Genomic DNA, 27,612 nt, shown 5'->3' with positions numbered 1-27,612 from the left:
CAGTTTCTTGGATTGGAGGGCTGAAAGCCCAGTGTGCAAAAAGCAGACCGTGAATGGGTGGAGGGGGGCGTGCAGCAGCCAAGGACCACAACTGTGTGGAGAAGCTCAGTATATAAGGAGGAAGGAGGGCAGTCACTGGGATGGGGGAGCATCAAAGGAGTGACTGTTCTGTCCGTCTCTCTGTTTGCTCTTCAACTGGACACTTGAGCATGTTAATGGTGACAAATACAAAAGCCACAGGAGAAAGCTCAAGGTTTGTGGGATGGGAGACATGACTAAGGGACAGAGTCTTAGAGGAGACCAGGTGGTGGGAAGGTGAGCGAAGATGAGAGCTGAATGACAGAGTAAGACATTTGAGGGCATGAGGACAGCAGTGTTAAGGCAATCTCTCCAAGCAGCTTCTATTTTTAAATACACATTTTTAACAATGTCCCCTTACCTTGAAGCTATTACTCAAAGCCAGTGTTTATTCTTGAAGTCTGTGCCACCTGTTCCGGTACCCTCGGTTCCCAGGAGGAAAGATCCCTCTCGGGCTCTCTGCAGATGGAAGGACATATAGGCTCTATCATTCACACCAAGGTCTGAGACAACATGGACCCCACGACTATGAACAGTGGGAAGAGGTGTGACGAGCATAACCAGACCCACACTGCTGAGAGATGTCCAAGAACAGGACAGCTCTGTCTTCCTTTCTTGGCTCGTCCTTCCTTTCCCCTGCGTGGTGTCACAGCTGAAGCCATGCTTATTTTTCTCTCTGTGTAATCTGTTCCAGGCACTACTATAAGTCCTCCATGAGATCAGCTCAGTGCTTGTCACACACATTTGGTGGAATAAATTAAATTGTTATCTTCATAGAAGTCTCTGAGATGACTGCATAGCTGCATCTGTGATGTTCCTAAGGCCCAAAAAGGTTTTTTAAAATTCAGCTCTGGAATTATCTTCTGAGCCACATAAAAAGGATCAGTCACATTAACTTACAGTCATAAAATATTTTTGGTCCCAAATGACATTTTCCCAATGCAATAGCCAGCCTCCATGATGGCTTCCTGGTATTCACCCTTAGATAGTTCTCTCTGACTGGACCAAGGCTGGTCTGTGTGACTAATAAAATACACAAAAGGGATGACACACAAATTCCAAAATTAGGTCACAAAATCCTGTGTCTTCTGTCTCAGATGTTCTGTGACTTGCTCCCTCTCTCTCTCTCTCTCATCATTGTCTCTGGGAGAAGCCAGCTGTCATGTTTTGAGGACATTCAGGCAACCCTATGGAAAGGTCCACAGAGGGTGAAACTGAAACCCTCAGTCCAAGAGCACATGCAGAGCTGAGGCCTGCCAACAAACACATGAATGATCTTGGAAGTAGATCTTTCAGACCCAGTCCAGCCTTCAAATGAGATTGCAGCCCCAGATAACATCTTATCTCAAGCTTGTTAGAGACTCTGCATCAGAACCACTCAACCAAGGTGCCTGGGGGTTCCTGACCTTCAGAAACTATAATATAACAAATATTTGTTGTTTTAAGCTGCTTAGTTTGGGGATAATTTGACACACAGCAATATGTAACTAATGCACTTAAGTTGGTTGTTAATCTGATTAATCACATTTATTTTGGCTATTTCCAAAATCAAATCCAAGGACAAATATTTTCCACAACTATAGCAATCCAAAAGAATGTGTCATAGATTCTGAAGGCAATGCCCAAAAAAAAGTATTCAAAAATGTCCTCTGCAATGGTCACACTGTTCAAATAACTGATGTTCTCCCAAAGCAAAAACTGGGAGGTTGTCTAAAACTTTTGTTTAAATTAAGTCTCAGGGGGTGCCTGGTGGCTCAGTCAGTTAAGTATTTGACTCTTGGTTTTGACTCAGGTCATGATCTCAGGGCGGTGAGACCCAGCCCCACACTGGGCTCCATGCTCAGCGGGGAGTCTCCTTAAGTTTCTCTCTCCATTCTCCCCCTGCTCTTGGCCAATCTCTCTCTCTCTCTCAGATAAATAAATAAAATCTTTTTAAAAATAAGTTAAAAAATAAAAAGGAAATAAACCAAGCCTCAGATTATAAGCTCTACCACTCGAAATAAATTCAATATGCCTAGTGAGGATCAAACATTGAGCCCAATGAAATATTAGTACCTGTGTTATTCATTTTTAAAATTAAATTAAATTTAATTTCTTTTCAGTGTTCCAGAATTCATTGTCTATTCATTTTAATGAAGAACTCCAAAATATGATGAAATTCACAACTTTTCTGGAAAACAGCATTGGCAAAAACAAAAGCTGGAAGAGTCTGACAGGTCTGTACCAAAGTCCTGTCTCTGCCACTCACTACCTGGATCCAAGTTCCACATTGGCCATATAGCCTTGGACACACTACAGAAACTCACTAAGCCTCAGTTTTCTCAGCTACAAAATGCGAAGGCACATAGTGTTGCCTCATAGGATGGTTGTGAAGAGAAAGCTGTGTCAAGCAATTAGCACAGAGCTAAGTGTCTAGCACGTACTATTAGCACCAAGAGTCATTGTTCATCTCTTCTACAGAAGCAGGTCATAAGACACCTGGTTCACAGATCTATTCTGAAAATTAAATGAGAGGGAAGCTGATCTGTAAAAGGGAGGAACTATATTAGCACTAATGTTACCTGCTGGCCCCAAAATACCATACCAATGATCTTGGAAGTGGACCTTTCAGACCCAGTCCAGCCAGAGGGCAAAGAGGGGTTCAAGAGAATTTAAGCTTTTTTAGAAAATGCCCCCAAAGTGAAGCAGGAGGAAAGGTCAGTGCTGATATCCTCAGCCCAATTTGCTATTTTGATTCCTGCTAACATTTAAGCAAGTCACGATGCCTCAAGTTTGCCTTTTTAGTGATTTGCAAACCAAGTTTATGCAGTACTGTTCTCTTCATTTTCATTTAAAATAGCTCATACTTCAGAGGTTAATCTACTATGAAATGGTTTCAGCAGAGCCTGGCTTGATCCAAAAAGCATCTGTTGGTGTCATATGGAAGAAAGTAGGACCACTTACCAAGTGACCGTTCATAAAATTCACTTCTGGATCTGTCAGAAATGAGACCAGTAATACAGAACAGTCATAAGGCAAGGTCCCTCTCTTCACTTCCAGGATGTTCCATGATTTTATTATTGATGCCCCAAATACACCTCTTAAGCAAGGAAGCAGTGGAAGACCACCGAATAGTTTTGCTGCCATTAGCACTAGTGGGGAAAAACCTCAGGAAAGTAAAAATGGCTCCCAATCCCCATCCCACTTCAAATGCGAGGCCACACAAAAAGGAAAGAAAGGAAAGCCCTCCCTCCTCCCAAACAAGCCACTTGAAGGGATGACCAGCTTTCATCACATGGCAGGAGGATAACAGAATTAGACCTCAATCAACTACGTGGGCTTCAGTCTAGACCGTCCAGCCACACATTATTGCACACCTGGACCCTGTAAGTTGGGCTGTGTACCCAGGACGAAATAGCATGTTTGAGTTAGGGGACCCTCTTAAGGTATAATCCAACATCTGCCCTGTTTATTTGACACATAGGGCCATCAGATTGAATCATGTACAGAAAATCTCTGTATAAATATACAGGGATACCTAAATGGTAAGTTGTATCTTTATTGCCTAATTGTAAGAAAGGAACAAAAACAAATAATCCAGTCAAGAAATGAGCAGAAGACATGAAAAAACACTTCTCCATAGAAGACATACAAATGGCCAACAGACACATGAAAAATGTTCCACGTCTCTTGTCATCAGGGATATACAAATCAAAACCACAATAAGATAGCACCTCACATCAGTCAGAATGGCTAAAATTAACAAGACAGGATACAATAAATATTGGCAAGGATGTGGAGAAAGGGGAACTCTCTTATACTGTTGGTGGGAATGCAAGCTGGTATAGCCACTCTGGAAAACAGTATGAAGGTTCCTCAAGAAGTTAAAAATAGAAATCCCTATGACCCAGCAATTGCACTACTGGGTATTTTCCCCAAAGATACAGATGTAGTGAGAAGAAGGAGCACATGAACCCTACTGTTCATAGCAGCAATGTCCACAATAGCCAAACTGAGGTAGGAGCCAAGATGTCCTTCAGCAGATGAATGGATAAAGAAGATGCGATTCATATATACAATGGAATATTACTCAACCCTCAGAAAGGATGAATACCTACCATTGCATCAACATGGATGGAACTGCAGGGGATTATGCTGAGTAAAGTAAGTCAAGCAGAGAGAGACAATGGGAGAAAGAGAGACACAGAGAAACACTTGTGACTCTGGGAAACAAACTAGGGCTGTGGAAGGGCAGGTGGGTGGAGGGACGGGGTAACGGGATGATGGGCATTAAAGAGGGCATTAATGTGATGAGCACTGGGTGTTATATGCAACTAATGAATCATTGAACACTATATCAAAAAGAAATGATGTACTATACATTGGCTAACTGAAATTTTTAAAAAAGAAAGTAAAAAATAGGTACAAAAATAAAAGAGAATGTTCATTTTCTGGAATTAGTGTAACTGTTCGAAGGTTATGTATCGATGTTTCCAATTTTCTTTTAAGATTGATTGATTGATTGATTGATTGATTTTGGTCAGAGAGAGAAACAGGAGCAAGCACAAACAGGGGAAATGGCAGGCAGTGGGAGAAGCAGTCACCACGCTGAGCAGGGACGCCACCCCGCCCCCGCCCTGATGCAGGACTCAATCCCAGAATCCTGGGATCATGACCTGAGCCGAAGGCAGACACTTAATCGACTGAGCCACCCAAGTGTCCTTCAATGTTTCCAGTTTTAAATGACTCACTAACAGAGTTTCAATATGAAGTTGTTTCAAGAAAAAAAAATCATTAAAAAGAACAGATCTTAACTTACCAAGTAGGTAGTTGTTTCTCCATTTAGAGGATCCCAGTATGTCCCCCAAAAACATCTAAGTCAATGTAGGCATTGGGATATATCAACACATGAAAGAAAAGAAGGAGACACTGTAAAAAATGCAAATATTATCTGGAGAACTTTAATGCATTACATAATTAAGTATTAATGAAATAAGGCAACATATTTTATTAAATAACTTCACGTGGTGTAAAACATGTGTGTCTAAGAAAGCACATGGGAAGAGAAACTTAAGTGAAGTTTAAATTTTCCAAAAAGTTTTCCACTGGAATCAGAATGTGTTCCCAAAAATTGGGGACCAGCAAGACGGAAACTTTTTTTTTTTTTTTAAGATTTTTATTTACTTTTTTGACAGAGAGAGTGACAGAAACAGAGGGAACACAAGCAGGGGGAGTGGGAAAGGGAGAAGCAGGGTCCCTGCTGAGCAGGGAACCCGATGCAGGGCTTGATCCCAGGACTCTGGGTTCATGACCTGAGCCGAATTCAGAAGCTTAACGACTAAGCCATGCAGGTGCCCTAAGACGGAACATTTTATGTGGACTTGCAAAGAGACTACATTTAGGTCAGATGTGGAGGTTTCCTGTCTGTGAAGTTCCCATGTGTTCAGACTGGAAAAGGCTTACACAAGTCGTCTTCAGGAAGCCACTGAAAGCCCACGTAACATATGTCCACACAAAACCACACACGAATACTCATTGAATCATTATTTATAATAGCCAAAAAGTGGAAGTAACCCAAATGTTGATCAACAGGTAAAAGGCTGGATCAAACACAGTATATCCATACAAACCATCTTATTCAACACTAAAAAGGAACAAAGTTCTGATACACCCTATAACAGGTAATATGGGCATGATGCTTAGTGAGATAAGCCAGTCACAAAAGGATACATAATTCCATTTATATCGAAATGTCCAGAACAGGCAAATCTGTAGACCCAGACCACTGTAGATGAGTGGTTGCTGGGCGCTGGGGGATAGGGAACACAGAATGGAGGCACATGCAGACAAGGTTTCTTTTCGAGGTGATTTAGATACTGATGCAGGTTGTACCACCTTATGAATATACTAAAAACCCCTGAACTGGACACATTGTAAGGGTGAGTTGTATACTATGTAGATTGTAACTCAATAAAAGTGTAAATTTTTAAAGTTTGGGGTGTGGGGCGGTGGGGGGGGGAGACACATAACCAAAGCCAGGCCAAAAAGGTCATGTCAAGAGGCATCACCAGTGGACCTAGAGAGAAAAATTCCCTTTTCCTCCTAAGTTTAGGGGATCTGAATCTGGAGCACATTGTGACCCTGCTTCCTGATACAAGGGAAAAGTTCATCTTCAGTAAAAGAGGGAGAAGAGAAAGGAGCGGGGTGGGTTAGGGCAGACGGGGAGTGGTGGGGAAGGGGGAGGGACAGGGAGAAAGAAAAGTGGCACAGGTGGTGTTTAATGCTCCTAAATTAACTACCCATGACGCCAACTCTTTCGGGTCCTTTCTGGGAATGTGATCCAGGGACTTAGCCCACTGGGGCTTAGGCAATTTGTAGTTAAAGTTCTATCATTAGAAATGGAACACAGTAAGTAAATCAAATGCCTGTCCCCTCCCCTTCCCTGAGCTCAGAATTCCATATTAGTTCTTCTTCCTCAGTTTCTCCCTTTGAACTGTTTCTAGGTCTCTCAGCTGAAGGCTTAGCCAAATCTCATCCCATGTACTCCAAACCAGAGTTTCTCAAGTGTCAAGTTCACTCATCAACCTAAAGGTCTTAGCATCGCACTCTAGATGGGGACGAAACCAAGTGTTTGGCTGCGGGATCCTGTCCTGTCCAGAGCCCTTTATCCTCTCTTTTTCACTTTCAAAATTAACACAAATAATGGAACCTTGCCGCAACATAAATATGTATTTGGGGAAGGAGAGAAGCATATTAGCAAACTTAGAAATTTATTTCCTCAAATTTCCCTACAACTTTTATCCTTTTAAAAATCCTGTAAGGGGAAAATCCAAGCTTCGTACATTCAGTAATTTCTCACATTGTATCGTTACAAGAGATTTTACATTTTACCGAAGTCCTTATTCCTCATATTTTGGATTTTCAGTCTTTTTCTCCATGAGTTACACCTTTGTTCACATTATGTTGCTTTCCCTGGAAATTTTTCTAGAACCTACATATGTTTTTCAAATGATCTTCATTTTCATTACTCCAGGTTTTTTTATTTCGGTTTTATTTCTTCTATTTCCTACTTCCAGCAATGATTTACTTCTTTGATGACTAAATTCATTCTAGTCTATTCTCTTTTATGTTTATAAGATCACTGCTTACTTCAACGAAAATGGTTAACAGCTGTTTTCTTTTCTTTCTTTTTTTTTTTCTCTTTCATATAAGAAATCTATTTCAGAGTTTCCAGGAATTACTTGAAATCTCCATCTGCTTTCTTCTTCTTCCTTTAAATTACAGCATTCTTTAATTTAAGGAATTCTTTTTTTTTAATTTGTTCACAGTTCTTTATAATCTCCTAATCTTTGAGGAACATCCACCTGAGAGTTTATTTTAAAATATTGTGTGTTTCAAGGGCCAATGTAACTTATGTCAGAGTCTTCTTACGAAACTTGGATTGGAAGAAAAGTGTATAGTCCTCACTATGCAATGAGAAAGTTGCAACAGATTTGTGAGCTGTGCAATCAGAATCAACTTCCTAAATCAGAGATGGAAGAGGGGTTAAATGGGGCAGGGGGAAGTTACTGAATTCACTTCAATTTGTTAAAGGTCATAGAATGAATTAAAATCAATTTTCAACACCCACTATTAACTCCTGGCATCCACTAGCATTCCCTCTCACCTGTCCTGCCAGCCTCCTAGAGCTCTTAGCCAACAGGCCCATTGCCATTAGGATGAAGCCAAAGATCCTAGACGTGACCCCTGAGGTCCATCCTGACTTCCTCTCCAGATCAACCCTTATGCCTCTGTCCTGTATTTTGTTCATTACAGTCATAATGATTTCTGTCCACTCCAACCCAACCAGCTTCTCATGCCTCAGGGAATTCCTTCATGATCTCCTCATGCTTAGAATTGCTTTTCCTTGCTCCACTCCATAACTGTCCCCTCTGTCCTGATGAAAGTTCTTGATGAGCCCATCAAGTCCCCCAGGGAAGCTCTCCTGTGCCCAGATGAGCTTCTGTCCTCTTGACATGTGCCCCCACATGCTGGCCTGGTTGTCAGGGTTGCTCCTGCTGAATGAACAACCCTCCCGTCCCCGCAATTCAATATGAACAAAATGTTTGTGAAACACTGTGCTTGTTCCTTGTCATTTCTGGATTAGCCAGGACACAAGCGTGCGAGTGTGTCAGCATGAACACACCTGACTTCTCAGATGCTTCAGTGGAGTCTAGAAAAGGAGGTCCTTCATACTTTCCCTAATACCCAGGAACTAGGTCCTGAAGTCATGGCTCCATGGAAAGCCCAGAAACCACCTGTGGATTGATCCTCAAAGGTACCAGTGTGCAACTGAACATTTCTGTGGAGAACATCCTAGCACCTGGGCTTAGTCCTCCTGCACCTGTCAAACTGTCTCCTGTCATAGGTGTGCCTAGCTATTAGCTTCCTCTCATCCTAATCCCACAATGGACTTCCACGCAAACTATTTATGGTATGAGTATATTCATAATATGGGATCATTAACTTTAATGTATAATTCTTGAAGCTGAATTTTCTTTGCTCTTCTAATGTTATTCTCACCTACAGAATGAAATCTTAAGAAACTGAGTAGAGAAATGTTGTCATTAAACAGATCCAGCTGTACCGAAGTACAAATATTTTAAAATACCAGTCGAAAATGTTATCCCATCTTGAATAAATAATGTAACAATTATGTTTTCATGCCTAGTTGGAGTCAAGAGGTTTCCTCCACATATCATATTTTTTACCCTCTCTTCCTCCATTCTTTTGTATTCATTCAATAAGCATTTACTAGACTTCTACCCTGTGACAAACATTGTCCTACACCCTCAAAAACCAACACTCCTCACCTTCAGGAGACATACATTCTAGTAAGGAAAGCAGTTAATAAGCAGATAGATGAATAAATATGTAATATATGTTCAAGTCATAAATTGACATACTGTTAATTTTACAGAATGATGGCAAGTCAATTTCAACACATTCGGGGTGGGGAAAGCCATGTCCTGCCATTCACCAAGCATCTCTTGTGGACCAGATGCTGGATCAGATCTTTCTTGTCTACCAACTTACTCAGTTCTCCCTACATTATCAGGTGGCTTTTACTCTTGGCATCTCACCAAGAAGTGGCACATCATGGAGTTAAGTGCCCTGACCTAGACTGCTGAGCTGCTGATTGATTTTGAACTCTCGTCTGACAAAAATGCCCCTTCCCCTTCCCTCCACGAAACCAGGGTCAGGGAGCTGCATACTCAGTTCTCAAACTTTTAAGATGTGTCAACTGTTGCTTTAAGCTCTCTGTTTCCAAATGTCTGGGAAATAAAGACAGAGTGGAAGAGGGAGAGAGAGAGGAAGAAGGTTGGTGTAGGGAAGACTCCAGCCAGCAGAGCTGTACTCCCCTCTGCCTGGTGATGTTCCCGTGACTCTATCACACTGGTCTGTTTGTCACAGACTCACACGGACCCTACTAGGTGCTGTTCCAGAGGCCACGAAGCCCCTGGTCCTACCTCTTCACTGCTGTTAGACTCAGAGCTGGAGGACCAGTGGCAGCGAACCCACACGCCCTGCACCTGTTCGGCAGACATCCGCACCGTGCTTCTGCAAATAGCTGGAGACTGCAAAAGAAAACACTGAGTTCAGTCCTCAGCAGCTCACAGAACGGGTTAGGACCTCTGTGAGAGCTCGGGTGATGCTGTAAGGCAAACAGAAAGGAAGAATTCAGAGAGGCATTTCATGTTTCTAAAATGAAACCTTCTCAGACTGAAGCAGAAACAAATGAAACATTTAAAGATCTGTTAGGCATTGGTGTATCACGAGTCCCCTGGGAGAGCAAACATTCCCTCCAGGAGCACCGATTGGGCTGCCCGGAAGTTTCCCAGAGAAACAAAAGGAAGTGGGAAGAACACAAAGGACTTTGTTCTCTTCTTTGATGTGAGATTCTGTTAGGAACAGACACCGTGACTCGTGGGTTTGAGTCCTTCATAAAACAGTTACAGAGAAAATTCCCATGAAACAACAAAACAAATGATTTCCTTTTCAGAATTTACACTGTTGTGAAGGGACCCTGACACAAAGTAACTCATCAAGTAACAAACTCATAAAGTAACAAAACCGGAGAATTCATACATCTGAACACCAAAACCCAGGAGAGCAAGTGTTAGCGCTAACCTTATCCACCAGACCCTTGCCCATGGGTGTTAAAGCAAGTGTGGGGCCATGCTCTGGTTGCCAGGGAAACAAAACTGAACACACCATGATCCTGACCCCATGGAGGCCAAGTCAGTGAGGAGGAGGAGGACAGATATCACACAGTAGTCAACTACAAAATAATGCAACTCACTCCAATAACACAGTGGGTGTTTTCGATTCATTTAAAATGGAATTTGAAACATCTCTGGAATTTGCCTTTGGGGTTGGCCTCTTTGTATTCACTTTGCCTGGAACCATCATTCTACCCACTCCAAGAGACAGGAAACTGAGGCAACGGAATAATTTGCCAGGATCACTCAAGACCACGGACTCCAGTCCTCAACCACCAAGCCACACCACCCCGACCCCGGGGAACTCAGTATGGATACAGTTGATGCCTCCCAGTGGGGCTGGATGCCTGGCAGGGGCCAAGCTCTCCTTATGACTTGAAACAGCTCCAGGTCATGGAAGAAGTGAGGTGCTCTGTCCTGCTAATTTCTGGGATACGGCGTTTCCTGCCAAACTTACCGCATAGTAGCCCCTTTGGAAGTCACACGTAGCAGGGTCTTCTCCAGAATCTCTCCTGCATGTTGTCTCCCGAATGCCAAACTCTAGGTCCATGTTCAAGCTGTCCTCATCCAAAACGTTGACCTTCACAAAAAACAGAGTATCAGTTCGCCTTGGGGAGCTTCTGAAGTTTACGATGCTACAAATATTTCTTCCTGTACAATGGGAAAAGTTAGACTCCTTCCCTGGGAAAGCTGTTAAGTGGTTTTAGCAATCCCCCAGTTCCACCCCCACAGTCTGGGACCAGAAGCGCTTTTCCAAAGGCACATAACACTTCTTTTAAAAAAACGGAACCAGAACTTAGGTGTCTGAACTACAAGGTCAATGTTACTTCTAATGACTTAATTTATAGTTGATCCTCATGATTCAGAGATTCCATTTTTGCAAATGTGCCTCCTCACCAAAATATATCATAATCCCCGAAGTTAATGTTCAGGGTCTCTTTGCAGTCATCCATGGACAGGCACTGAGTGCCAAAGAACTTGAATTTCCCCATGCACACATTCCCTACTGAGGCCAGACAAGGCAGAGCTCTGCCTTCTAGCTTCAGCTGTCATACTGTAGACAAGTGTCACTTTTATGGTTTATTTTGGACTGTGTTATTCTCATTTTTGTGGGGTTTTTTTCTTGGTGATTTTGCTGTTTCACATGGCCCCCATGTGTAGTCTCAGAGTGCTGTCCATGCTCCGAAGCACTAGAAGGTTTGGGTGTGCCACATGGAGAGGACACAGGCATTAGAACAGGAGCAGTGGTTCAGCAGGTACTAATTTAGTGTGCATGGTGACTTTATAGAACACAACTGCGACAAATAATGAAAACCAACTGTATTTTTAAGGGTCATTTTCCTAAAAGAATGACCCATAATTTCTTAATAATCCCTGAAATAAGAAATGAAGTTGTAAATACATCTCTGCTCTACTGCCCTACAGTACTCCCCCATCCTGCTTCCTGCTTGATCAGCGGTGGTCCATGAATGAGTTCTCACAATTGTCTATTCCTTTACACCAAGGGTGGGATACGGGGGGGAAACTTCCAGACATCGTGACAAATGTGTGATGCTCTGATGACACAGAAATCCCATGACTTAAAGATCACCCACAGTGTGTCCAGCCCCAAAGACAAAGTAGGGGAGACCCCGCGCAGCTTAGATTCCAGCTTAGATTATATACAGCCACAGAGTAAACACCTTAAAAAGAAGTTAGTAAGGTCATTCTAGAAGGTTTTGGTGTTATGAAGGAACAAACAGCGTGGTAATGGGGGTAGGGAGGAGAAAGTAGCTACTGTAGAGAAAGTGCCAGAGAAATCCTTCCAAGGCTTATAGAATGGGAAAGAGTCTGCCGTGTGTGGAAAAAACAAGGCCAATGTCCTGGGGCAGAATAAGCCCAGCTGTTTTTGCTGGAGAAAAATGAACAAGAGGAGGACCATACACTATGATGTTTGAGAGACAGCTTGTGTCACATAATTTATGATCTTGTCACCCATGGGACGGTGTATAGATTTCATTCTCATTGCAATGGGGACTTCTCAGAATTTAAGAACTAAGATGTAAATCACTATGGGTACTGCAAAGAGACCACACTGGGGCAGAGACAAGATGGTGGCAGGGAGGCCAGTTGGGAGCTGCCATGACCCAGTACCCAACCATACCCTCAGACTCCAAAACTCTAGTCCTTTTCAGTCCTAAAGCCCACCTTGACAAGGCTGAGTCCTCACACATTCAACCAAATTCCCAGTGAGGAGAGGGTAGGAAGAACCCTCTGTGAGTGCCCTGACCACTCATGCATTGGGATGGATGGGCACAGCTAAAACACTGTGTTTGGAAATAAAAGACAAACTCCAAGCCTGGGATGGGGGACCTTCACATCTCTGTCTAACAATGGACAAAGAGTGCTCAAAGAAGTAAAGTTTTCTGAAAACAAATGAGACTAAAAATTCAGCTTCGACAATATTTATTACTGAATTTATTCATAATTTTAAAATATTAGATATTAAATCTGAACCTTATAAAAAAGAATAATAAAGCCCTCTCCTGCTGGAGTGTATTGTTGGGTCTCTCCATCCAGACTGTGCTCCGGCAATTCCCTTAAAGCAATTCAATGAAAACAAACTGACGACACAAAGGCTGAGTTAAAAAGATGAAAATGTGGGATTTTTTTTGAGTGCAGATAATTTTATTGAACTATGAGATAAATTTGCAACCTTTCTTTGCATCTTTAAGCACTCTTTTCAGAATAAGGAAAAAAGCCTAATGGTTTTGCTTTTTCATCCAAACTCACTTTCAACCCATTAATTTCTACTTTGTGTTGTTTGAAAAAGGTGGGACAACTTCAATGTTTGATAATAAAGAATCAACTAGAGAAAATCCCAAATCCAGCATCCTTGCTGAGGTAAATCGTGGTATTTTGGAATTGCTGTTTCACTATGCTCCTGTTTTTCTTTTTAAAAATATGTTTTATACCAATATATGAAAAGGATCAAAAAAGGCCTTCTCCTACACGTTCATAGTGGGTGTCTCAGAGGAATGGATAATAGATAGTACTTTCGGTTTCTTCTTTCTTGTTATATTTTCTAAACTTTGAGCATATTTTGGCTTTTTATTCCAAAAAGAAACAAAAATATCCGAGCAATAAAAAACCAATAGCAAATCCTTTTGGTAATTATAAGGGTTAATTTTATGTATCCACTTGACTGGGCCATGATGCTGAGATATTTGGTGAAACACTGGATATTTCTGTGAAGGTGTTTTTTGGATGGGACCAACATTTTATTTTTTTAAAGATTTAATTTATTTATTCATGAGAGACAGGGAAGGGGGAGGCAGAGGGAGAACCACACTCCCCACTGAGCAACGAGCCTAATGTGGGACTTGATCCCAAGACCCTGGGATGTGCTGAAGGCAGACACTTAACCACTGAGCCACCCAGGTACCCCAGGACTAATATTTTAATATAGTAGGTTTCAGTAAAGCAGATCATCCTCCTTAATGTCGGTGGGCCCCATGTAATCAGTTGAAGGCCTGGATAGAACAGACAGTCTTTTCCCTGAGCAAAAAGGGATTCTGCCAGCAGACTGCCTTCAGATATAAACTGCAGTGTTGGTTCTTTCCTGGGTCTCCAACCCATCAGCCCACCGTAAAGATTTTGGATTTACCAAACCTCCATATAGTATAAGCCAATTCTTTATGATAAATCTCTCTCACTCACTCATTCAACTTCTCCCTCTCCCTCCAAATCTCTCTCTCTCTCTCTCTCTCTCTCTCACACACACACACACACACACACACACACACACACACACGTTCTATTGGTTCTTCTCCCATCTTAGCACCCACTAGCCTGGGGGAATTTCTGCTCCTCCCATGCCTGGACAGTGAGTAAGCCGTGAAGTCACCTGCAGACAGAGGAGGGAAAGGTAACTCTCTGTCCAGGCTCCTCATTTCCTTGGAAGTGAATTTCTGCATTTCTTTCTTTGCCAATCACAAACCGAGTCACTGGAAGCCCAAGAAAATTCACATTTCCCCATTTCCCTAAGCTAACAGGAAACAAACCATCACCAAATTGACAAAGGAAGTTGGGATTTCTTGGGCTTAAAAGCCAGAAGTTATTGCCTCCAAGTACAAGGAGCAGGACTGCTGAAATCGAGAAAGTCTCCTTTCTCATAAACGAGCAGTTCTTACTAAAACATCTCAAGAGGAACCATGGAGGCTGTGGATACAGAAGCAGAGCAGGACACATGCAGTGCAACATCTGGAAATGGGAAACCAGGCCAGAGAGAAGACACCCCAGAAGAATCCTGCATTCAAACGGGCTATGAGGGCCTTAGGACAATAACTGTTATTAAATTCTTTCTCTGTCCAAAAACAGTATGAAAGAGAGGACTAGCTATTATCTTTTAAACCTGGAAAAATGTTCAAAGTGTACCCAACAGACAAAATATAAATAAATAGCAGAAAGCAGCACATATTAAAAGGAATCAAGAAGATGTAAATGCACTTACTCTTTTTATGGAGCTTCTGAATGCCCGAAACAAATACGGGCTCAGAGATTGGGAATTCACTTTTGCCACAGACGCACGGAGGGCTTCCCTCAAGGAGGACGAGTCATAGTTGTACACCGGGAAACCTGGACCCACGAACACACAGGGACATAGTGAGACGAGGCACGGGGGCCACAGCGTTTGGGGAAGGGGAACTGTGTCTTCGAGTGCCTTACCTGCACAAGATGGGTAGTTCATCCCAAGCACAAACAAGATCAATATCTTCATCACCATCTTCTCTGTTCCGGGAAGAATCATTTTAATTGAGAAGCAGCGAGATTGTTCTTATGTGTTTGGGGGTGACGAACAGCTCTTTTTCAGCTGGGGCCTGGCTTGCTGTCTCCAACTGGAGCAGTCTGCAGCTTAAACAGAAACAATTGATCCTGAGGTCAATATTCACTGCTGGCTCTTCCTATGGAAAGGTTCCAGTTTGAGGCTACTTTTGAAGTTTTGACCTCAAGATGGGACTTTAGCCCACGGCGAGAGACATCAAGAGGCTCGGGACTCTGTGTGCGCTGTTTGTTTTTCTCTATTTTAATTTCATCCACATGTACTGCTTATTTCTCTTTATTGTGATTGCTTTTTTGTAAGGGAGGGGAGATGTAATCTTATTTTCAGCAAAACCGTGAATTTTAAACTGATGTCAGTTTAGTTCTTTCTTGTGTTCCTGAAGATCTTGTAGTTGACTGTGTGTGGAAATTGTGTGTTATTTCAAGATGTTTTTGGAAATTATGACTGTAAATGAGAGGATTGCATATATAGTGCCTAAATAGGTGAAACGCACGTACTGTGTACATGACTATTGACCAGCCTTCTCTGCTAAAGGAAAATTTGCATGATTCTCACATGCTATAAGATCCCAGTGTACCTGGAGAATACTAAAAAAGAGAGAGGATTTATAGTAAATAGTGTGTGTTATCAGCAGGTCCCTGTGTTCTCTTCCTTCAAGTTCTGCAGGAGAAGCTGAATTGTGCTGTGGCTCAGAAAGACCTAGCCTGGAATCTTGGCGTCATACTCATCAAGTGTCTGTCTTCAGGCACTGTGCTTATTGCCTCAACTTCCTCATCTCTAAAATGGGCATGGATAGTAAATTATAAAGTGTTATTTATTGGGGTTCCCCAGAGAAACAGAGCCAACAGGGTGTTTAGAGAGACAAACAGACCACAGAGGGAGACACAGAGAGAGAGAGAGAGAGAGAGAGAGAGAGAGAGAGATGTGTTAAGGAATTGGCTCACACAGTGGTGGAGAATGGCAAGTCTAGAATCTACAAGATGGTCCAGCAGGCGGAAGACCCAAGGAGCGTTCAGTGCAATGCAAAGGCAATCTGCGGGCACAATTCCTTCTTGCTCAGGGAAGGTCAGTTTCTGTCTATTGATGCCTTCACCTGATTGGACAAGGCCCACCCCCATTATAGAGACTATCTGCTTTACTCAAAGTCTGTTGATTAAAATGTTAATCTCATTTGAAAACATATTTGGAGAAGCATCCAGAAAAGTGTTTGACCTAGTATCTGGGCACCACAGTCAAGTTTCCTCATAAAATTGACCATCACATAAGGATTAAATCACTAACACTTGGAAGAGCCCTTGACCAATTAATCGCTCAATAAATGGTAACTGCTAGTAAGAATGGAATTCAATACATACTTTCTTGTATCTGTTATGTATAAGGCAACAGGTCCAGAGAATAGCTTAAGTGAATGAATGATCTAGCTCCTGCTTACACAAGGCAAATATGAGTGCCAGCAAGAGAAGCATCCATTGCTGTAAGAGTTCTTGGCAGTTCACTCACTCCTCCTGACCTCACTCCCAGGTGGGTGTGTGTCTGAACTTGACCTTGACAGAAGCAGAAGCACCCACAGGGGAGGAGGGGACCTAGGTCAGGAAGACAGAGCAGAGCAGAGACCTCTGGGAAGGGGACTGTAGCCATTGATCAGGGACACAGTGTGGGACAAGATGTTGGTCAGAGGCAGGCCAGCCATTGTTACTGACAGGAAGGATGAAGAGGCGACATCAGGTAGATTTACTGCCACCACTGTGCCCTACTGGAAGTGTGGTATCAAGTATGAAATTAATATTTCCATGTAAGGCAATTTGATTAATCAAAATATTGCCTCTGTCTTGCCCGCCCTTTGTACAAAGGGTCAAAATCATGCCTCTGATGACATCACAGACTGGTGGGATCATGAATATTTACAGCTCTGATCCCAAAGACACTTTTTCTACAGGACTTATTCATCAGCACATTGCCACAGAGGTTATTTTAAAAAAAAAAAAAAAAAAACCCTAGATATTCTCAGGGTCCAATTTCCATTTGCCCCATGCAACATCTCTGGGTCCAGTAGCTTCTAGACTCAGAAGTGGCCACCCGACTTGCCCCTATAGTCTCCGGTCATACAGGTGTCCCCGCAGTTCCTTGGGGGCACAAAACAACTTGGATCCCACAACTTGAATGCTCTATTCCTTCTAACAAACAGTGATGACATTCCTCTTGCTTTCCCTGGGTCAGCTTCTTCCCATCATCCGGGCATCAGCTTAACTATCACTTCCTCAGAGAGCTTTCCTGAGCACCCCTCCACGTCATTTCTGCTTCCTCCCTTCCCACAAGTTATCACGATGCCTGGTGGTCTTGCCTCTTACTGTCCTTCACCTCCAGGAGACTACAGTCTCCGTGAGACAGGGAGCGTGCCCTGTCTTGTTTGTTCCACACCACATGTCAGCTAGGAGCCCACGTGGTCTCTGAACCTTAATTCGGGTCTTCCCGTTTGGAACCTACACTAATTTCTGGGGTGCCAAAGTTCACAAAGCAGTATGCTAAGAGATTTGTAATTCTCTTACTCTTAACCTGGTTTGAACTCAATTCCATTAGAGTCTTCCAGATTTAACTAACAGCACCATCTGGCTCCAAACTCCAAGGTCTCATTAAATGAGCAATACTAATAAAAGTAATTGCAAAAGAATAGAGGAGATTAAGGAGACAACAATAAAATAATGTTGCCAGCACAGGGCTATTGGTTTTGTCTGTAGCTTGCTGGCATGAGATAGATCATTGCGGGTGTGGGTTCACATGGCTGTAATAAGACACAGGGCATGCAGTTGGTGCTCAAAAGCGATGATCTAAAACTGCGTCATGTCTGGTAAACCTGGAATATGTATAAGCCATCTGTTGACATTCAGACCATCATGATTTTTTTTGTTTTTTGTTTTTTGTTTTGGGTTTTTTTTTTTTTCCTATCTGCCGAAAGGAGTACAGCATAAATTCCAGCAGTTTTCTGCTATTCCAACAAAAATTATTTAGGTGAACTATTAAATGTGATGTAGCTATAAGTGAAAAATGTTGCAAAGTTTTTTTGTTTGTTTGTTTGTTTGTTTTACACAGCCCCTGGACATTTGCAAAAAATTTATCACGGGAAGCTTAACAAGCAATTGGGAAAAGTTTTAGTAAAGATGGATGGACACCTACATCACAGACTAAGATCCATTGCTATCACCTTTATCATTGTTTCTTTCATTTTGGTCATCTCTCTAGTAATATTAAACTTAAGAAAAGTCACTAAGTTTAGAGCAAATGTAAACGAAATCTTCATCTGATCCATAAATCACAAATTTTGCCTCCATCTTGCAATCTCATGTAAGAACATGGTTTCTCAACTCCTGAACTCCACTGTCAAGACGTACCTTGACTACCTATGACCATAATATTTCTGTGTCCTGGAAATATCAATATTATTGCTGCTTTCATATTTTAGGGGATGATGTGATTACTTGCAGTTCTCAAAGTGTGTTCCCCAGGTCAACTTCTTCAGCACCACCAGGGAACTTTCTAAGAAAGGAAATTCTCAACCCCTCCCCACCCCAGACCTATTACGTCAGAAATTCTAGGGAGAAGACTCAGCTGTCTGTATTTTACACATGCTCTATGTGGTGTGGACACATGCTCAAATGTGAGAACTACCATGTAGAGCTACAGGTCTCAGCTGGGGCTGAGTTTGCTCCTCAAGGGCATGTGGCAATGTCCAGAGATACTTTTGGTTGTCAATAACTAGAGCAGAGGACTCTACTGGGCATCTAGTACCCAGAGATGCTGCTGAACATCCTACAATGAGCAGGACAGACACCCATCCCAATAACAAAGAGTTATCCAGTCCAAAACGTCTGTCATGCCAACGTTGAGAAACCCTGATGAAAGGAAAGAAACTTTGATCAGCAGCCCTGTATTTTAATTATGGTTTCCTATAAAATTTTCATATATTTTAGTTTTGGTATGATATGTCCTATGAAAGATTTTATTTTTCTTTTAAACCTCACTCAACTTGTTTTTAGTTTTTACTAGCATCATTTTTAGAAAGCCTTCAGATTAAAGTCATAATTATTTACCTATATATTACAATTTCCCATTTTACATTTTAATTATTTAATCCATTTGGAATGAATTTTGATAAAAGCTGTGAAGGAATGATTTAGCAGTTTCTTTTTATGTATAAACCCCCTCATACTTAGGGTGTACAGTCACTTCTATTTCTTAACCAAACCACAACATATAAGAGGATGTTCTTCACCAAAACAAAGGAATTAGCTAAGTACAAGGAATCAGCTTCAACCTCATGTGACCAGAAATTCAACCCCATATTAAATGATATTTAAGTTTATTTTTCACATTAAGACAACTATCATATGATCTCCCTGATATGAGGAAGTGGTGATGCAACATGGGGGCTTAAGTGGGTAGAAGAAGAATCAATGAAACAAGATGGAATTGGGAGGGAGACAAACCATAAGTGACTCTTAATCTCACAAAAAAACTGAGGGTTGCTGGGGGGAGGGGGGTTGGGAGAAGGGATTATGGACATTGGGGAGGGTATGTGCTTTGGTGAGTGCTGTGAAGAGTGTAAACCTGGTGATTCACAGACCTGTACCCCTGGAGATAAAAATATATGTTTATAAAAAATAAAAAATTTAAAAAAAAAAAAATTAAGTGTGATGATAGGCAGCCCAGTGCTTGTCTGGAGGTTCCACAATTATTAAGAATCTGGACTCCTTCAGGATATCCTATCATTATGGTCCAAAATGGCAGCCAGAGCTCCAGCCATCACATTCTATTCCATGCAGCTTGAAGCAGGAAAGAGAAAGATGAGCCTCTTCTTAACACACTTCCCAAAGGTCACACACAACATTGCTGCTTACATCTCATGGACCAAACACAAGTCACTGGGGATTTACGCTCCACAGCAGAGAGGTGATGAGAACCACCAGGAAGACAATTGTGCAGGAGGCTAGAGGGTCATCCTTGAATAGAGAAAGGATAATATTAATAGAGTCTCTGGTAAATAATTCTGAGAAGAGATTCAGACCCTTCATGTAGACTTTTTTTTTTTTTTAAGATTTTATTTATTTATTTGAAAGACAGAGATCACAAGTAGGCAGAGAGACAGGCAGAGGGAGAGGAAGGGAAGCAGGCTCCCTGCTGAGCAGAGAGCCCGATGCGGGGCTCGATCCCACAACCCTGGGATCACGACCTGAGCCGAGGGTAGAGGCCTTAACCCACTGAGCCACCCAGGCGCCCCACTTCGTGTAGACTTTGAGTTGTATTTCTGATTGGTACGGAGAAAATTAAGCAAATCTTTTTAAATGATGCATTGCTATTTCCATGAAAAATAAATATTTGGTCAGGAAAGAACTCAGTTAGGAAAACTTTGGTTACAGTGTGATAACCAACATCAACCTCCAAACCACAGTAGCTTAAAACAATCAAACCTTATCTTTTGCTTATGCTATATGCTCTCTGCCAGTTGAAAAAGGGATGCTCTTCATCACAGTCACAAAAGACCCGGATGGATAGAACAATCATCCTCTAGAACATGGGTAATTAGCAATGCCCAATGCAAAGAGAGCCCTGGAGAATTTCACATCAGCTATTATATGCTCTGAAGCTTGTTGGCCAGGTCAGAAGTCCACCTGAAGGTAGACTCCCAAATAGATGACACAGGGCAACCGTGGCAACGACAAAAGGATATGCTGTGTTGCTGTGAAACATGCAGAAATAGTCATGATCACATGAGCACTGAACAGCCATGGTTGGCGGCACCTCTGGGAAATGTTTATTGCATGGAGGTGTGGGTGGGGAGGGGACATTTAAAAAAGGAATCCTCATCTTCCACAGTAGGAAGTCCCAGGAATCGAAAAATCTACAAATAGCAGTACAAGCCTATTATTTAGAAATATACACGTAAAAAAGTAGAACAAACAGGCAAAAGACTTTAAGGGTTTGTCGCCATTCCTTGTTAGGCACAGACTGTTATTTTTCACTCTAAGCCTCATGGCACTTTTTGGCTTTTTAAAATATGTCAAATATTATTTTGGAAGGGAAAGAAATTAAATTTCAAATTTCAAGAGTGGGAGGAAATGCCTCAAATATTTGATAGCAATCGTCTCTTTATCTGTTGAATGCACAACACCACATGTCATCCTCTCACGAAAAAAGCGAGGAACACAATGAGATGCCTTATTGGTGTCTTTGCCCCTCGACTCCGTGTGCTCAGACCTGGAACAAATCCTGTGTCTGTTTCCATTTCCACAAGCAGCAAATAAGCACCATTTAAGAGCAAAGCAAACTACAGAACTCAATAACCCCCAGAGGAAGGATAATTTGCAGACTTTTATACTTCCAGTCACCATGTCTAATCCTGTGCTAACCCCTTGCGAGCCCAACAGCGTTTCTAAGAGACAGGAATCCAGAGAATTCTAAAACAACACTCTGTCCTTTTAAAAATGTAAATCAGCAGACATGTTTGCAGGCTCCATCTCTGAATGCCCTCCAAGGATTTATCGAAAAGCTTCCCTGATGCTTCCAAAATCTTGGGATTGTTTTGTGCCTTTCTGCGATTAATAAGAGATAGTAAATATTTTTTCCTACCTGTAAGATGTGGCTATTTTCAGACCAATCATTTCCCCCAAGCATATGCTTGTTTGAAGAACATGGGGAGCGGGAGCTCGTTGGGAACTAGCATGGCTCTGTCCTCCTGCAGGCTTCTGGAACTCGTTGGGAACTAGCATGGCTCTGTCCTCCTGCAGGCTTCTGGAAGGGCAGCCAGCCCCTGGGGGCTGAGGTTTTCTCAGCTCTTTTCATTGACTCGCATGGATGTAAATAATGATGAGAGTCTGGCATCTTCTGGCCAGATGCCTTGCACTGCCCTGTCTTCCTTCGGACGACTATGATAAAGGGATGGGGGAGAAGACCAAGGTAAAGGAATAAAGAATCTATAAATCCACCTCAAGCTTGAGGCTTCTCAAGCCTCACCTCTTGCAGCCTAATCCTATTATGCCAGTTGGAAATGGAGAATTACCTCTAGATTCCCCCCCACAGGATTCTCTTTCTCATAGCTGCTCCCTCCTCCCAGCCCAGGCAGATGGAGATCCTGGGCCAAGTAGGGAGAAGGTCATGTTCTCAAAGAGGCAAAAACAAAGTCATAAATAATTTTCAAAGTGTTCCCCTGGTTTTGACGCAGTCGCTTGGATGTTTGCCATGTGCCAGGACCCTGCTGAGCACTCACATCCCACAACCATCCCCTGAGGGATACTGATTCCACCCCCTTTGGGCAGACAAGATGATGGGGCCTAGATGGTAGGATTAATGGTAGAGTTCAGTGTGTTGTCCTGCTGCCTTCTGGCAGGTACACTTTTCACAGCCCTGGGGGTGATAAAGACTCTCCCCAGGGACTCCATTGGAGGCTTAGAGCCATCTCTTGGTAGAGGCACAGCCTGATTAGTCAAGGCTCAACAGGAATTGTTGGGACTTCCTTCTTCCTTTGACCGAAACCTCCTTCTTGACCTTCTTCCTGGCCAAGCACTTGCCCCACAAGACTCGGGGGAGACCCCAGCTGCCTGCACGGTTCACTGTGATTCCTTCTTGCTGCTCTGCCCGCCCATGTGGTCCCTGCAGTGGGTGTCCAGGACCTCCTCTGTTATCATGCTTTTCACATCCCATTAGGAACTTGAATTCTCTCATCTGTCTCATTAGAGTGTGAGTCCTTTGAAGGAAGCAATGGTGTCATTTATTTCAAATAATTTATTTATTTTATTTTATTTATTTATTTGACAGAGAGAGATCACAAGTAGGCAGAGAGGCAGGCGGAAGCGGTCTCCCTGCTGAGCAGAGAACCTGATGTAGGACTCGATCCCAGGACCCCAAGATCACGACCTGAGCCGAAGGTAGAGGCTTAACCCACTGAGCCACCCAGGCGCCCCTATGTCAAATAATTTAAAAAGTGATTGTAGAATGAATGAGGGCACGAATGAATGAATGCATGTGTGAGCTCAGATAAGGAAGCCAGAGTTTCAGGACCTGCTCCATCTCACATAACTAGTTAATGGGAACAGATCTAGAAGTTACGTCCCCTAACTTCTGAACCAGGGCTTTTCCCACCATCCTTTCCAGAACCTGCAACGTTTTCCCCCTTTAGAAATCCCCGCTACGATTTTGCAAACACTGTGCAAGAAACTAGCTTATCCACTTGAAAGGGAATAGAGCAGAGATGAAAGAACTCGGAGGGGTAAAATCAGAAGGGGTACACATCAGAAGAAGAAAAAAGAGAACATACAACTATGAGAGGAAAGAAGAAACTTGGTCACCAAAGCCTCCACTTCGGTCAGCAGTGATCCCGGGATGTGGTTTGTCTCTTGGAAGCCCGAAAAGGGCCTGGGCTCATGATGTTCTTGTGCTTCGTTTTCCCACATCTTGACACCAAAGTCCAAGAAACATGCAGAATGAATAAAATAGTCTAATTTATATCAAGAATTGTGAAAGGTCTGACTGAGATTTCACCCAGCCAGGGATGGACATGGAAGCTGGGAGAAGACCCAACACTCCCGTGTCAGAGATGATGGGCAGCCTGTCAGTGACTGCAGCAGTCAGGGGACCTACATGGTTCGTGTTGGTTATCTGAGCCCCGGGTCCGCCTGGGCGATGAAGAAGAGCCAGACTCTACCCACATATACAACCAACCATGCTGTAGGATTCCTGTTCTAGAGAACCCAGATCTTTCCTAGCAGACAGTAGGGTGCCGACCCTTTCTCCCAGAGGAAGACGTTACCTTCTTATCAGAAAGTTAGCGCACCTGTCCTTGTTCTTGAACAGAGACCTTGTCTCAATCTTTCAAGGCTGTTCATCATACGAAAACCCTGAAACAAATTGTCTACAACAAAGGCAGATGTGCAGAGACATAGGAAACCAGCGACGAGTGCCTCCCAGGAAGCACCTGACCTAGGCATTCGCTCACAGACCGAACATTCGCCAACAGTCATATGCCAGGCACTGCACGGCTCACTGGTTATACATCGGGAATAGTTCCTGACCTTGGGGAGCTTACACTGACATAGTTCCTGACCTTGGGGAGCTTACACTGTGGTGGGTGGGGAGATAAGTATTCATCCAAGATCCCGTAAGTACACACAAAATGACTGTAGTGACAAAGAACATCAGAGGAGGCTTGGGGGCACCTAGCAGCAGAGCATGGCATCCTCTGAACATGTGTCACCAGAGAGTCTGAGCTTTGGATGAGGGATGAAGGCTGAGCTGGAACCAATGAGGCAAGGAAGAGAGAGTCCCAGGCAGAAGGTGTAGAATGAGCGCACGCCCAGCAGCAGAGAGCCGGTCACCTCTGAGTAGGGAAAACACATGGCTTCCCCACCACAGGCCCATTGCCCCAGACCCCCTATTCATAGCAACCACTGCCCCTCTCTGGGGTGCCCTGTGAGGAACTGAGGGGGCAGAGCTCAGGGAGGGGGAGCATGAGTCAGACGAGGCTAGAAAGGTAAATAGTACCAGAGCATGAAGCGTCTCAAGGTCATTATCCTCAGAGCATCAAGAAGCTGCTTAAGAGCTTTAAACAAGAGGGTCGCATGATCAGGTTTTCCCATTGAGGAGGGCACTTTGGCCCAGCTGTGGAGTCTAGAGGAAGTGCATAATGCATAGTGAACAGGGAGGGTTGGAGTCAATTGCTGGGGTTGGGATGGGGCTAGTAGCAGTGGAGAAGGAGCGAGTGGTTAGATTTCAGAGACATTTAGGGTACCACTGCCAGGGTATGATGTGAGAGGAGAGAGGGCACCCAGGAGGACCCCAGGATTTCCACCTGACATGGCTGGTGTAAACACTGGACAGTGTGAGCGGAGAGGCAGCGAGGCCATTGGGTAAGCAGACATGGATCCCAGGTGGGACACCTGGGCTGGACGTTACAAATCCAGAACCTGACACCATGTAGACAGTAACTGAAATTGTGAGCATGAACGAGAGGCCCCAGAGTGGCACGAGGAGAAAGCCCAAGACAGAGCCGTAAGAATGTCATCATTGATAGACAAGGTGCATAGAAGGAGTTCCAAAGGCAACTGGGAATGTGCCATCAGAGGTATGAAGAAAACTCACAGACTGTGGTTTCCAGAAAGCCAAGAGAAGAGGAGGAAAAGGAAGACGGAAACCATCACCAGTGTCAAATCTGCTGAGATTCAGGGTAAGAGGACTGAGAAACGCTGTTGGGTGTGAAGGCGCTGGACTCACTGGTGATCTTGGGAAGAGGTGTTTGTGTAGAAGGAGAGCTGATGCCTGAGCGGGAGGGAAAGAAATGGAGACCATGAACACGGGACATCTGTGACAACCCAGACCATGAAAGAAAGGGACAGGAAGGCCGATGGAAAGATGGGGAGCAGAGGCTTAGCTTTTTGAGAATAGGAAAGGTTTGAGCACATGGAAATACTTCCATGAGAGACGGTCCCTTGAGAAGGAAAGAGGTTAAATGAAAGTGGGGAGCTGTGGCCCACATTTAACCTGAGGTGCACCGAGGGGAACGAGGGAGGACTGACATGGAGAAGATGAAGGACAGGGCCTGTGTGGCAGCGGGGAAGAGGAGAAAACCCTGGGTCTGGGTTTAGGGAGGTCTCTAAATCTGGAGGAGGAAGGTTGAGTGAGAACCCATGGGGATGGGGGAGTAGGTGCAAGGCTGTTTGCCAAGAAGGAGATGGAGGCAGGGGAGCCAGAGGCTAGTGAGGATGGTGGAGGTCTGGCATGGCCACTGCAGAGAGAGGGGGCAAAGGGAAACAAGGAGGGTCAGACAGAGTGTGTGTGTGCCTGTACACACACACACGAACGTGCAGTCGCACGCAGGACATGGCCCAGCCTCGCCGGTACACACACACACCAACGTGCAGTCGCACGCACGACATGACCCAGCCTCGCCGGTACACACACACACCAACGTGCAGTCGCACGCACGACATGACCCAGCCTCGCCTGTACACACACGCACGCAGGACATGACCCAGCCTCGCCTGTACACACACACACGAACGTGCAGTCGCACGCAGGACATGACCCAGCCTCGCCTGTACACACACACACCAACGTGCAGTCGCACGCAGGACATGACCCAGCCTCGCCTGTACACACACACACGAACGTGCAGTCGCACGCAGGACATGACCCAGCCTCGCCTGTACACACACACACGAACGTGCAGTAGCACGCAGGACATGACCCAGCCTCGCCTGTACACACACACACGAACGTGCAGTCGCACGCAGGACATGACCCAGCCTCGCCTGTACACACACACACGAACGTGCAGTCGCACGCAGGACATGACCCAGCCTCGCCTGTACACACACACACGAACGTGCAGTCGCACGCAGGACATGACCCAGCCTCGCCTGTACACACACACACGAACGTGCAGTCGCACGCAGGACATGACCCAGCCTCGCCTGTACACACACACACGAACGTGCAGTCGCACGCAGGACATGACCCAGCCTCGCCTGTACACACACACACGAACGTGCAGTCGCACGCAGGACATGACCCAGCCTCGCCGGTACACACACACACGAACGTGCAGTCGCACGCAGGACATGACCCAGCCTCGCCTGTACACACACACACGAACGTGCAGTCACACGCAGGACATGACCCAGCCTCCACATGCCATAAATTGTCTCTCGAATCCAGCCAGCCAGACCCCCTTCCTCCTATCCACTCGCCAGCCCGGTGTCTGTTCCCAAACTATCCCTCACAAGGATCAACCCCACAATACGCGGTGGCCTGAGGAACCCAGCAAGAACGTCTACTCCCCAGAGGGCTGGGGAAGCCGGCCAGGGAGAGAGAAACTGTAAACGCTCAGCACTTCACGTCTGCGCTTTATCCCTGCCCCATCTCCAGAAATGAATTCAAAGCAACCCAAAGGACCGAAAAGAGGCGGCCATCAGTGTTCTGACCCAAGCCGTTTCCATTATCGATTATTATCCGGGGAGGGGCAGATCCCGAGGGTTTCAAAGAGCAGGGAGTCCGGGTCATGCATGGTTCAGCTCAGCGCTTCCTTCTCCTACCATCTCAGCCGCGGGCTGAGTGAAATACGGGAGGATTAACCCAGAGGCAGGCAGCGTGGGCTCCATGCAAGTGAATTTATCTTCCCTTCTCCGAGCCTAAAAAAAAGTGCTCAGTCCCAGTCAGGTGCTTTTCATTCTGGAAACGAAAACCTCCTCTCTTTTTAATAAGGGCAGAAACGGTGTCCCTTACTTACGGAAGGATTTGAAGAGGAAAGCTCACAAAGAAGGGACTTAAATCCAGAATTCTGCAGCTGGACCACAGAGTGCTGTCAGGAGTGGGAGGAAATTGTTCTCCTGACCTGGAAACAACCCTCACTCGGAATGAGTTTCCTGCTTCCTGATGCTCCAAGGACAGCAGGGCTCAGAGCCTGGGGCTTCCAAGGGTTAGGGGGCT

The 27,612-nt window shown here is 44.2% G+C and overlaps 1 protein-coding gene across 3 annotated transcripts in view; it reads right to left on the bottom strand.

Moving 5' to 3' along the window:
- The window catches only part of SPP2 (secreted phosphoprotein 2), a 33,148-nt gene extending 5,536 nt beyond the window's left edge, over positions 1–27,612 (bottom strand). The window contains exons 1-9 of one of the 3 annotated variants that reach the window (XM_032355240.1): positions 27,413–27,609; positions 20,034–20,135; positions 15,027–15,212; positions 14,812–14,936; positions 10,777–10,899; positions 9,567–9,674; positions 4,877–4,931; positions 3,022–3,069; positions 440–537 (exon numbers count right to left, since the gene is read on the bottom strand). In XM_032355240.1, the coding sequence (XP_032211131.1) occupies positions 467–537; positions 3,022–3,069; positions 4,877–4,931; positions 9,567–9,674; positions 10,777–10,899; positions 14,812–14,936; positions 15,027–15,108 (612 nt within the window). In that variant the 5' untranslated portion in view covers positions 15,109–15,212; positions 20,034–20,135; positions 27,413–27,609 and the 3' untranslated portion in view covers positions 440–466. Of the gene's footprint in view, positions 1–439; positions 538–3,021; positions 3,070–4,876; positions 4,932–9,566; positions 9,675–10,776; positions 10,900–14,811; positions 14,937–15,026; positions 15,213–20,033; positions 20,136–21,762; positions 21,868–27,412 lie in introns of those variants that run through there. The other 2 variants (XM_032355241.1, XM_032355243.1) reach the window with 2 other exon arrangements.

This window comes from Mustela erminea, chromosome 8 (genome assembly GCF_009829155.1).
Source record: "Mustela erminea isolate mMusErm1 chromosome 8, mMusErm1.Pri, whole genome shotgun sequence".
In the NCBI taxonomy this organism is placed as follows: Eukaryota; Metazoa; Chordata; class Mammalia; order Carnivora; family Mustelidae; genus Mustela; species Mustela erminea.
Note: the sequence above shows the minus strand (reverse complement) of the source record. Positions and strands in the feature narration are given on the sequence as shown.